A 13,433-nucleotide genomic window follows, 5' to 3' on the forward strand; every position below is an offset into this window, starting at 1 on the left:
AACATACGTATACCGTCTTTGCTGTTCTGTAATCCCATTATACCGCTGCTGAATTAGTGTGTTGATTAAAACTCCTTGCTGCTATAACTGCAGTGTTGTAGGCACATTTGCTGGCATGGAACTCAGCCCCTCTTTTTTTCTTTTTCTTGTGTTAGATTTGGAGCTTTACTTATTCCACAAGTAGTAGTGATTTCCATTTTATGCTCATTTCCATAAATCAGATTGTCTTATCTGCTCCAGTTCCACATTTTTAATGAATACGATGCTGTGTTCATTTAGCGTTGGAACTCTTCCTGTATTACTTTTAACCTTAGGCCTGTGCTTACTGTGCACCCAGTCATCCTGTTTTCCTTGCTGATTTTTTACTTACATAGCTAAATTAGCCTTTGCTATTCATTTCCATCTATTCAGTGAAGTCTAGTTGGTTACCTTTCATCACTTCCTGAGACTGGTGCAATCCTGACCTGCCTTACAGCAACTGGAATCTTCACAGGGCTCTTGATTTGCCAGGGACAAATGAGCTTGCTTCTGTGTGAAATTAAAACAAAAGCAAGACCAAAAAAGCCCAGACTGGCATTTTTACTTGAACAGCATTTTTACAAGAGTAGCATGTCTGGGTTGTTACTAGTTGGATTGCGAGCACATCTTCTCTGGGTCATGACTAACAATGCACTCGCATCACTTACATTATCCAGTGGCAGCTCAAGCGTGCATCAGACTGTAAATATTCAAGGTAAACAGGTGTGTGCATCTTTATGGGATTCTCTTCAGAGTCACATAATTTGTTGAACCCTGGAAAAATCTCTCATGGAAAATAAAAGAAGCTTGAACTAATCACAAGACCTCTTAGTTGATGAAAGAGCCGGAAACATCTCGCCTTTTGTTTTCAAAATGAGCATCCCTTTACTGTTCCTTTTATAGACTTTGAAAAAAAGAAAATTGTATTTTCATCAAACGGCTTCAGTGAGGTAGTTCGGCTGTTCAGTCTACAGAAAAACAATATGGTCTGCAATTTATATTGTATTTTATTTTTGAGGTCTTGAATTTAATTTGTCATATAGCAGATTGTGAAGGGTACTGCTATTTCAGGCTATTAGTAGCTGATGTTAAAGACAGCTCTGTTAGGCCATCAAAACAGTCTCCAGCTGATAAAGAACCCAACAACTTGGGCGACACTGCCATTAACCCTGTTCTTAATGCTTTGAAATCTAGTTAGTGTACTTAATTGATAGATTCTAAATGTGTTTTTTTTAATATACTGTTGATATGTTTTCTCAAGAGTAAAATACGTATTAATGCTTTTTTATTTTTATGTTGTGCACTCTTTTACTGAATTAGTGGCTGCTGCATGTACATTTTCATTAGGGAAAATCTTTTTTGAATGAGTGCCCTTAAAACCTACTCTTCTATCTCGTGTTTTTTAGTTGTTGGTGGTGCCCTCTCTGCTCACTGTTAATCTACCTGAAATATCCAGGCAAAAGCATCTCAATTTTTCTTTATTTAGCTTGTGCACAGGCTTGATTACATACAGACTTAAGTGAATATTCGATGTTGACACAAATAAACTAAAGCAGGAAAAAATATCTCTGTAATAAACTACAGATAGAGACACTGTCACTTCTCAGAGTAAGTCATGTTGAGGAGGGTGTCAATGCGAGAAAGCAACTTAAATTCTCTTTTTAAAGTTTTCTATAAGTAATAAAGTGGTTTTTTTAAGAAAATAGCGTGGAAAATCAAACCAGCAATAAATGGGGCTGACTAAACATTGAAGAAAGGAAAGAATCAGCAAATAATAAAATGATGTAATCATCAAAGGTAGACAAGTTTTATTTAGGGAGCTGTGTCACTTTTTTGAAACAACTTGCATACAGCAACCTTTAGAACTGTTTAAGGTTTTGGGCTATTCTTTTTTTAATAGAAATTTTGAGGACTTTGGCATAGTGTTCCATTAAATTCAGGTTTCCAAAGTACGCTGGCTTCATGATGATAGAATGAAACATCATGGAGTATGGCAGGGGGAGAGATTGAGATTCTGCAAGTGAGGGGGCTTGAATGAGTTTTCTACAGTTTTGTTTGCAGAATGAAAAGATGAAAGAAGTATCATGCTAGGGAATATTCTTTGCTGATCTGCAAATGACAGAGGAAAAAAAAGATTTTAAAACTCTGCAATGTTCTAATTTCTGTTTGCTGTTGCCTACAACTTCATTTTGTTTCAAAGCAGGTAGCAAGAAGCAGAACCAGACACCTGTTACAGGACTGAGCACCCCCGCCCAGCCCGCGGCTCGACCCTTGCAGCCTGCGCAGCCAAACGCCGCCCAGCAGACAGGTGTGCCCACAAGCGGACCCTCCCAGAACGCCATTCATGTGTTACCTACAGGTACCTTCATTTTACATCCTTGTGTGAATGCACCGGCTGCTAATTTTTCTTAAACTAGACTCGTGTGTGTTCTGCGTTGTGCTGATCTTTTCAGGCGAATGTTCAGAATGTTTGAGGCACTTTTTAGTCTTCATTCTAGCCAGTTTCCAAGAACTTTATTCTATTTAACTGATGAAGTGAAAGCAGAAGATAGTCTAGTTGTTTGGAAAGAATTCAGGATCAAATTAATTCCATGGAGAGGAAGAAATCCTGCTAAGGGTGGTCATGGAAATTATTAAATATACAGTTGTTTGTAAAAGTGAAGGGGAAAAAAACATTAGCAACATCACTCCAGGCTCTCTTCAACTGCACTTGTCAGTTAATCCTCTTGGCAGAATGAATGGCAAGGCTGACAATGAACTTCCATCCCTAATTAAATGTTATTTTGTCTGCTGTGTTATTTTTTTATTTTTCTTTCTAACATAAAGAAACATAGATCCTCTTCTTTATATTACTCTCTTCTGTAGATTGTTGAAGATTAGTTGGCACTGGAATTGTCTTATGACTAGTCTGTTCTGCAGACTCTTTGGTGGTGGGTTTTATATTCTTCACAGCTGTGCTTAGATTCAGAACCTTTTTTTGTGGGGGGAGCAGGTATTACATTTATCTTTTCTGTTTGGCATTTATATATATAGATTATTTTTTTTTTTCTGTTTGGCATATATATATATATATAGGCATTATTATTTCAAGTGAAAAATACTGTTTGTTTCGACTGTTTTCTCTTTTCTTGCATTATGAAAAGCAGATAGCATTTCACAGATACAGTTCTCATTTTGTGTGACTCAGATGAGTCAGTTTTCCAAACGAGATGTGTACTCTGGAATACGCACATCAGCTTTAGTGTCATGGAATTCCATTCTAGGATGTGATCTCTGTCTTTTTCCAGCTTCAACAACATTGAATGTAACTCATCGACCAGTGACTCAAACTGCTGCAAAACTTCCTATACCAAGAACCCCCACGAACCATCAGGTGGTCTATACCACCCTTCCCGCACCACCAGCTCAGAATCCTGTCAGAGGAGCTGTCATGCCAGGCCCAGGTCTAAGGCCGGTCAACCCACAGACTGGAGGTAGGGGATGCTTTTCTTCCATGCACACTTTAGCACGACACAGCTTGATGTGTTCTACCTGACGGATGTGGTGTTCTGGTTTTTGGTTTAGATTTGTCAATTGGTTTTTTTTACATGAGTAGTCCTAATTATAGAGGTTAGAGGGTTTTTTTTCCACCGTAGAGAGCTGAGAAAATCTCAGACTGTTAAGAAGTCATTCCCCCTGCAGCTATGTGAATGAGCAAAAATGGAATTTAAGTCATCCCAGGCATTGACTCTGCCAATTAAGCATCTCTGGATGACATGCCCAACACTTTACAAGGTAGCAGAAGGTAATGTGATAAGCATTGCTGTTTTGTAGAAAGATAATTAGAGACCGTTTTGCTATTACAGAGTAAGATTAAGACATAAGTATGTAGTAAATCGTATTCGATTTCCTGTCTAAAAGTTACATTTATATCAGGCATCCTAATGTAATTCCTTAACAACCTCTGATATCTTGTGCCCAGCGAATTTTCTTATTTTCTCTAGGCCTGGGCAAATGAAATTTCTCACTAAATGTATCAGAAATTGAGGCAGGCTTGAGTTTCTTTGACTAGAGATGTCAGCAAGTTCATCTCTTGACTTTGCAAACGTAACTGGTATCTTCCCACAGCAGTAATTCATTTTCAAAATCGAGTAGTAGATATCAAAAGTTACCTTAAAGTTAAATGATAGTTTACATTTTGTCACTAAGTGGTGGATATTAGCAGCCTTTTCTTAGTATCCCACATTTTCTACACAATGGTTATTTTAACAGCATTATGTTAATTACGTAATTACGTAAATTTCCCTGTTCCAGTGCACTGAGTATGAGTCTACTTTTGTGATGTCCAGGTAGTGATTTTGTAGACTCCATCTGTATAAGCCAGACTCAGAACATGGTGTCCTTTACACATGTAAGACTACTCCTGTGTAGGTTTTTGCAGAAATAATGGATTAATTGTTCTGAAATGACAGGTTTTGGAAAGGAGAATATCCATGTATGTTTGTAGCAATGTAATTCTAAGTATCTCTTATGACTGGATTTGGCTGCGTTGTCGTAGGCTGTGAAAAATCAGCGGTGCTAGCTAAGCAGAAGTTGATCAGGCAGTTCTTGAGCTACCTCTATGAAATGTCAGGTTGTGAGGAAATTATTCTTTTCGGACTACTTGTTAACATTTCTTGAACTTCTTACACTCTTGTGCCATGTGCATTTGAGTTGGGGTTCTGCTGACCAGCATCTTTTGAGGGATGTGTCTGCATCTTGTGTTCCTGTTGACAAAAGGCCATAAAAGACCAGGTACCATCAGCCCATGCTTAGTTTTCTTCATCATCACCCTTTGCTGCAAGTTAGACATATGTGATCTACTTGTTTTGGAAGGACTTTTCAGTACTTAACTGTGCATTCACTTAGGTTAATTATTTTTGATAATATTTTCTTCTTTCGTACCGAAGTATAAAATACATGTTTATTAATATCTACAGAATACTTTTTAGTGTTAGAAGTGCAAGATAATTGATGTGTCGTTGAAGAACATATAATAGATAATACACTATTTTAAGGCCTTTTCTAGGAGAACTCAATGAGATAGGGAATTCATATGCTTTTCAGGCAAGGTCATCCAGAACCAGATCTCTGTGTAATGTGCTTCTGATGTGATGGTCCAGTGATACAACGAATGCTTGTCATTCCGTTGTCTGCTTATGAATTCTCAGAAATCATTGCAGGTTTCCATCAAAATAATTAAAATTCAGCTTGTCCAGACCCTGAATAACCTAATCTAAGAGCATTCTTTCAGCAGAAGGTTGGACCACATCGTCTCCAGAGGTCACTTCAAACTTGAACGTTTCTGTGATTCTGTTAAGAGACACTTTTGTTACTCTGGCTTTAATATGCAGTACTGTTGTCTGACAAGCCACCTAAGACATAAGAAAATGATGGTTCCTCAATAGTGTTGTGCGTTCCCTGTACCTCAGGACAAGGAAGCCAGATGGTTTGCCTGAATAGATAAAAGACCAGTTTAGTTACAATACAGATGATTTGCATCCTAGGCAGAGAGGTTTCATGTACTGTTAACCAAAACACAAGCATGTTTCTTGATCCCTTTTATCTGTCATGAGTTTTCATCTTTGAGTCCATTCTGTATGTTTCACCACCTTTGTTACACAGCTTTCAGAAACGCTGCTGCTGATGTGTATTGGCTTATATGACCATTGAAACAGTCTTTAGTGTCAGTAGCAGATGCTTCAGGAGTAAGATCTCTTCATTTTGTCTATGAAAGATTAACTGTGAGAACTCATCCAAAGTCTTTTGCAAATTGTAGTTTTGTACTTCTACCTGAACCAAGTACTATGCCTACCTAGAAATAATGCTAAGTTTGTACCTTGTGTCTTACTAAGGCATTTCTGTCCATCTTTCTTCAGATTATTGTAATTTCCTGAGATAGTCACAACCATGCTGAAGCAGTGTATCTGATTGGATTCTCATGGATGAGAAATAGCCAGTTCAGGTGACTGCTTATCCTATAGGAGTTTGCACAGCTTCATTAGCTTCTTAGAGCGATATGTCAATAGGAAAAAGATGTGCAGCAGCTACCTAGATTTCAGCACTTTTATAATAAAGCATTAAGATATAGCACTCTGAGCTCCCTGCCTCAGACTCACAGATTACAGATTTCAGACACTCATCACCTATTGTCATAGCTTGATGTCTGTTTAGATAGAGAAGAAGGTGGTGGAGATTGCCCCAAATCTTCTATTTCTAGACAGAAACAGAGGGGACACCCTAGGCGACCCCAAACAATGAGCAAAAGCTTTGAGCTCACAGAACATACACGTTCCAACAGTAAATGGACAAAATATTACTTAAGAGAGTGAGATGTAGTATAAAATCAATGAAAACTTGCTGGTTTGTAAGAGTTCCAGATATTTTCTACAGGGCTATTACATTATCTAATTGATTCCTGCCAGTCAGGTCAGTTTGGTGTGGGAATGAATGAAATGGTAACGCCTGTGTGTAACATCGTGGGGTCTGTTCTGTGAGGGAGGACAAGCTTCTTGGACATCCAATTATCTTTTTTGGTTTCTAGTGCCATCACAACACAGTCTTCTAGCATTTTAATACTAAGTGGATGCAATACTGCTGCTGCAGCTTTTATCTTTTCCCTTCTGAATCTTAAAGTGATGTGATTTTTCTTTTCATACTTAAGCTCCCTGTATCTCTCACCTTCCCCACCTGTTTCTATCATTCTTACAAATTATTAAAACATCATTCTGTCCCCTCTGCAGACATAAGCACTTGCTCTCACTTCTACAGCTTCAGGGGATTGTTGATATTGTGCAGTATTTCATCAGTCTGCTGGCAGTTTGGGGAGAGTATGTCAGTTTGAAATCTGGTGTCATCCAGCTGAACGAGGGAGTTGGTCTTACAGTGTTCTGTTCAGCTGATTTTAAGTATCGAATACTCAGAATATTCACCATGCTTCTTATAGGTGTGACAGTACGAATGCCTCAAACAACTACATATGTTGTGAACAGCGGAATAACTCTTGGATCTGGAGCACCCCAGCTTACAGTGCATCATCGACCACCACAAGTGCATGCTGTGAGTAGTCATTTCAAAATTACTTAGTGTAGTTTCAGGCTTGTCACTGCATTAATGTCTTTCAGATTGCTTCTTAGTGTGAACTGCAGAATACTGAAATGCCTTGTAGACACCTGGCAGCCAGTTCCCCTGCATAGCACCGCCCTGTCACCTATAGCAACCTCTGCCAAGAATGGTGAAAGCTGTGCTATCTGTTAGCTTACCCCAGAGTTCTCCAGATCACCGGTAGCACATATTGAAGAATGGTGCATGGATTGTCTGCAGGTGACTTGTGGAGTCAAGGGGATAGAAGAACTGCCACTAAAAGTTTAGTCATGGTTTGGCTACGAGTTGGATGACCAGTTTCTCAGTGCAGCTGTTTGCAAAACGGAGGTAGGAGGACAGAGTAGAGACAGGACCCTCAAGGTTACCAGCTCTCAAATTTCAGAGGGATTTTTTGTCACTGTTGGGGGTGATTACTGCTGCATCACCTCAAACCCCTTTTCATAAGTATTTCAGAATTTACTCTAACTCATTTCATACGTTTTTGCTGTTGAGACTGAACCAACTGCATTGCCTGCATACTCGCTCTTGGGCAGTCACATACATCACTTGTGATGTGCTGAAATGGTAAATAGATTACCAACAAGGTGGCTCACAATTCTTTCAGTCTAGACACCATTCAACTTCATGCATTCTCCAGTGATAAATTATGAGAATAAATCAAACCTATCTCACACAGAGCACTTAAGATGACAAAAACTATCCCACATTCCAACCCGAAGGGCACCTGACTTGAGGAATAACAAAATTTTGTACTTGTAATGACATTCCTAAATTCATCTTGACTAATGCCAAGGGCATTTCTGTGGTGAAAAGAACCACAAAAATTGAAAGCTACATTTGTGCCCTTATTTCAAAATTTTCTGGAAACTGAGGCTGAGCTTTTGTGATCAGTTTAAGGTGATAAAAGCCATGTGCACAGTTACCCATTTTCTCCTTTTGTGACTGAAAATCTGCCTGTTGAAAAGATGAGTTGTCAGCTTAATCCATTGCCTGGGGTGTTTTGGGTAATACAGGAACAGCAGCTCAAAGTCATTGTGCACCTGCCTGCTCAGCCCTTGGTTTGTGATACGGTGTTCAGTCCATCACCTCTTGGGTGCAAAGCAAAGAGGATGTAGGGAAATAACAGTGGCAATTATCATCCGTACAGTTATGGATTTATATGCAAATAATAAGAACTTATGGCATCCTTGGTCCTGCCCCTTTTCAGCCTTTGCTGCCAGTCTGTTGCCGGTGTCCTCTCTGCACACAGGGCTGAGCGCTGTGATGGGTGGGTGACTGCAGGCTCATTTGCTTCCATTTGCCTGGGGAATGATGAACTAAACCTCCTTCCACTGCTGTAGCCTGTGACCTTGCCCATCTTGTTCTTACGTTGCTTAGGAGCCACCACGCCCAGTACATCCCGCCCCACTCCCAGAGGCCCCGCAGCCCCCACGTCTGCCCCCTGAAGCTGCCAACACTTCTCTGCCTCAGAAGCCCCAGCTGAAGCTGGCACGGGTACAGAGCCAGAACGGTATCGTGCTGTCATGGAGCGTCACGGAGGTGGACCGGAGCTGCGCCACCGTGGACAGTTACCATCTCTACGCCTACCACGAGGACCCGAGTGCCACCATGCCCTCCCAGTGGAAGAAGATTGGGGAAGTGAAGGCCCTCCCGCTACCCATGGCATGCACTCTTACGCAGTTTGTGTCTGGCAGCAAATACTACTTTGCAGTCCGGGCTAAGGACATCTATGGACGTTTTGGACCCTTCTGTGATCCCCAGTCCACAGATGTGATCTCTTCCCAGAGCAGTTAAACTAGAGATCTTTGGAGCCTTCAAACCTGTCCTACTTCCAAGAATTACCCCTGTTTTGGGGGGTTGATCCCATGCATGAAATTCACTTTTAAATCCACTCTCTGCAGGATTATTTTAGACAGTTGTGTGATACACTACGTTCAGAACCAAAAGAAAAATAAAATCTCACCTGCAGCGAGAGAGCCTGTTTTTTCTGGATAGCTCAAGCCCTGGGCCATTTAAAAATTTTGTTTTCCTTTCCATGACAGCTGTTTCACCTAGATACCCACCTACTGTTCATCCAAGGGCACCCTGGATGCCGGGGATTCTGCTTCAGAGCGGGAACAAAATAATAAATTAGTTTATCTGAAGCAAAACATACACATCTGTAGTATCTATCAAGGCACTAACATGAGAGCAAGAACAGATTTGCTTCTTGCCCCCCACCGCTCCGTGAGCAGGCAATGATACGGAGTGTGATTCAAGGTCTCACTTTTGTACTGGAAGATTGAGCAGTTTTGTCTTACTTTGCAAACTGTAATGAGCTCTCTGAGGGGAGGGAAGGGAAGGGAAGGGAACTCGAGTCTGGCTGGGGAACCAGTATGTGTGTAGATTTGGAGGTTGTGGGGAAAAAAGTAAATCACCCCACTACCTCTTACCTCACCTAAATGAGAACGCTGCTGGACTTTGAGCATCCTCCCCCACTCACACTGGGAGCGTGTCCAGGTCAGATCTGAAACTGCATTGTGGAGATGGCATTCACACCTCTCTAGCTCAGATAATTTCTTTGCCCCTCCCCTCATACATCCAGCCCTGTTTTTTTTAGATTTATTTTGTGCCTTAAAGAATAATTTCAGAAATAAATGTAGCCAGATACCTTGTGGTGTTTTTTTGTTTGCTTGGAGGTTTTTTTTCCCTTTACCCTTCCAGCCTTTCATTACTGCTTCTCGTTTTCCTGGCCTGCAGTAATTATTATTGTTGTAAAGACTGGGAAGTGGAATGTCTGCTGATGCTGGATTAATCTTTATCTGCGGTATCATTCAACCTTTTCCTCACTGTAATTCTTGAGTAGCTGGTTTTGTCCTGTCAAGAATATTAGAGTGTACAGACAGTATTCTCCACCAGAGCCTTTCCCTGTTCTTTTGGGAAAGCTGTATCCTGCAGTTCAGCCAAAGAAGAAACCTGTGGTGTGGCACCATGAAAGCTTCTCGCTGTTTGCACTTGGTTTGGGTGTTCAATTAGTACAAAAAGATAAGAAGTTGGCTTCCCAATTCTTTTCTCTCAGTCACCTGCCTGCCTCTGCAGGAAGGCAACACACTCAAAGCAGTTCAGAAGCCATTTCAGATGCTGGCCTAAAACTTGTGGGCAAGTGCAGATGTTAATAGATGCTTTCATGATGCTTCTGAGCTGAGAAATTGGTGCATCTGCCCCACTGTCATTGACATGTTAAACTTGCATTTTGCAGAACCAGGTTGTAATGCGCCTGAACAAGAAAGTGTATGTAAGGTTTTTATTCTGGAACTTCTCAGAACAAGGACTGCAGTCTCATTCCTGCCCAGCAGAGCCACAGTGGATTTAGAAGGGAAAGAAGGTTTTTGTTAATCTGCTTTGCCATGTAGCAAAGCTATAGAAGGTAAAGATTTTTTTTTTAATTTAAATGCTCTTCGTCATAAAACCAACATGTTAAAATGTAAAGCAATGTTGAAAAAGAGCAGGAAAAATGAAATCCAAAACATGGCTGGTGAAATACACTATGAGGTGATAGGTTCTTTAGTTGTGTTCCCTTCAAGACCTTCTATCAATCGGCAAAAGCAACTGCATTATAGACTTCTGTCTATACTATTTTACTGCACTCCTTCATGTAGCTGGGATTGTCATTTCTGTCAAGTGAGTAATGAATATTTTCTGTATGGAAACTTGCAGTTAAAGTACAGCAGTTCTATTGATTTGGGTGACCAAAAATTCTGTCCAAGTATCATGAGAGAAGGTTCCCACTGAATCTCATGTACAAACAATGTGTAACCTTTCCTTCCAATAACAGTTGTCCCTGTATTACTGGTGCCAATAATCAATAATGCCTTTAATTTTTCTATGTTTAATTAAATGTTTTGTCTGCCTGTTTCAAGGAATAATAATTGAATAATGCATTCAGACTACTTACGGAAAGTTGGGTCTCTATAAAGCCAGTTCTGTATTAGAGGTTAGAACAGTTCATTCCAGTTGATGGCTGTCAAGTCCTCCTTGGGTGATTTTTTTTTTAATGTGTCTTTGAGGTGGTACCAAAGGGCCGTTGGCCGTATCAATACAATGAGGTTTTATAGTTTGAAAGTTAAAATAAATATTAGAATACAACCTAGAACTTAAGCTGCTTATTTAATTGTGATTCCAGCCCAAACTATACATGAGCTTTTCTATAGTTTGTGGTTGCATTTAAGTCACGATTGTTCTTAGCGTTGTCTTGCTTGGGATAGGTGGGGGGTGAGAGTCCTGCGTCACCATGTTTTTCTTTCCTCCAGTGGAGGTATCATTAGGGCTGGTCTGGTACAGGTTTGGAGGTTTTGTGGGCTGTATCTTTAGAGGAAGAAGGCTCATCTTTATTTACTCAAGAAAGGTGTCGTTTTCAACTGAACTCACTGTAAAACCTGGCTTCTGGCTTAATTAGATCCATTTCTGCTGTGTACGGCTGAGTGCAGGTGCTGTTTGTGAATCGATGAAACAAGCTGGCTGCTGTTTGTTGGCCAAAGTCATTGCAGCTGTGGGGCGAGAGCTGGTTTCTCTTTTGTTTCATCCCAGCAGAGCTGCGAAAGGTCCCATTTCAGGGTCTCAAGCAAGTAGTGGTGGCAAAGTATGTGATAAAGCACAGTTTGACTTTCAGATGCCTGGGGCACTTTGGAGACCTTAACGGTGGCTGGTTCCTAAACCACTGACACACAAAGGGAGAACTACACCATTTCTGCAACATCATTTCCCTGGTGGAGCAGATCTCTGCAGTGAGTATTCACCCTTTATGCCAACAAACAGGAGTATTGCTTAATTCTTTAACTTGCTGCATTTTTCCCTGTGTTGTGGGGTAGCCGGTTATTTTATTATCCTTTGCCTCCCAGAAACAATAAAACTAGTGCAAAAAGAAATTTCTGCTAGCAACAAACATTCAGAAATCATTTAGTTCATTTAATAGACTTTATCTGAAAGTATTACCAAAATATCTAGGAACGTTCAGTGCAGGTCTGTTAACACTGTGCTTCTAGACTGGGCTCTTCGTAAAAGTGTTAGTTGCTGAAGGTTTCCAATAATCTACTTTTGAATATACTAAAAATCTCGATCTGGTTTTTAAGTGGAAGGGTTGGCTTTAGTTTTTTCTCTGCGCTTCATGCAAGTTTTTCTTACTGTCAGTACCTGGCTATAAAATTGTTCTGATTTAGTGTTCTGCTGTGGCCACTGGGTATGTGACATTTCAGCAGTTCCACCTTGGATCTCATCCCTGGGTTTTAGCAAACACGGCACTGATTCTGCAGCTGCGTTTTCCATCCTCATTTCCTTTCTGGTTTGTTTTAGGTTTGGTTTGTTTTCTCGGATCCAAGGGCATCTGGATGGTCCATGTTAACAGTAATTTGAGTTGGTTCAGTTTCAGGTTGGAGATGAGCCCTGCTGTGGAGTGCTGATGGCAAAATGCCATTCCTTTCACTGCATTCCTCCTAGTTACAGCTTCACTGACCTCCTTTATTTCAGTATACATCTGAAAAAACTATTGGATCCAAATGGCTAAATGCGAGGAAGGGGACAAACTGCAGGTAGAGCATCTGCACCCTATTCACAGTGGCAGCTTCAGAAAACGTGAGGGTGCAGAGGCAGGTTCCCCGCAGCCCAGATTTATTTCCACGCTCTGACCAGTTTCCCAAGGAGCAGCAGTTGGCCTTGGACTGCGCTTTTTCCACTTACTTGTGCTACTGTTGGCCACAGTGGGTCTCTGAGCACAAGCACTGAGGCACTCACCCATCCCAAGGGTTTCAGCACAAGGCTGGAAATGCCTTTGGTATCCTCCCTGTCAAAATCAGGCGTCTTATCTGCTTCCCGTGAAAACAGCAAAACCCTTCGTGCCTTCAATGGCAGCACGATCGGGCCCAATAGCAGGATCTGAGCACCGTTTTGTACTGTAACAGAAATAGTCACTTCAGCCCTTCCTTTATGCTGTTTGTCTTAAATGTCCAATAAATTAGAACCTGTATTATATGTAAGGACAGCTTAAATCTGTTCCTGCTCCCCAAACAGCCATTCCCCAGTATTAGAGTATTGCGTACACTGTATAAAATCAAGCTGTGATTCTGCCTTCTTATAAACTCTTGAGTATTTTCATTTAGTCAAAAATATCTATCCAGATTTTTTAAATAGAAGCGTGCTATATTAAATATATATTTTTTTAATTTGTTGGTTTGGGTAGGGGTGGATGTTGTATGAAAACACTGGAGGGAGAGGAGTTCAAATGACACTGAGCCAGCCCTGCCACCAAAATCTCTGTTCCC

General features: G+C 40.8%; 1 protein-coding gene across 7 annotated transcripts in view; it reads left to right on the plus strand.

Moving 5' to 3' along the window:
* ATF7IP (activating transcription factor 7 interacting protein) overlaps positions 1 to 11,272 on the plus strand; it is a 109,843-nt gene extending 98,571 nt beyond the window's left edge. For 4 of the 7 annotated variants that reach the window (XM_065045365.1, XM_065045381.1, XM_065045344.1 and 1 more), the window contains exons 12-15: positions 2,222 to 2,377; positions 3,306 to 3,491; positions 6,983 to 7,095; positions 8,518 to 11,272. In XM_065045365.1, coding sequence (XP_064901437.1) covers positions 2,222 to 2,377; positions 3,306 to 3,491; positions 6,983 to 7,095; positions 8,518 to 8,934 — 872 coding nt within the window. In that variant the 3' untranslated portion in view covers positions 8,935 to 11,272. Of the gene's footprint in view, positions 1 to 2,218; positions 2,378 to 3,305; positions 3,492 to 6,982; positions 7,096 to 8,517 lie in introns of all 7 variants that reach the window. The other 3 variants (XM_065045359.1, XM_065045351.1, XM_065045352.1) reach the window with 1 other exon arrangement.
* The last annotated feature ends 2,161 nt before the right edge of the window (positions 11,273 to 13,433 follow it).

Source organism: Columba livia, chromosome 1 (genome assembly GCF_036013475.1).
Source record: "Columba livia isolate bColLiv1 breed racing homer chromosome 1, bColLiv1.pat.W.v2, whole genome shotgun sequence".
Classification (NCBI taxonomy): Eukaryota; Metazoa; Chordata; class Aves; order Columbiformes; family Columbidae; genus Columba; species Columba livia.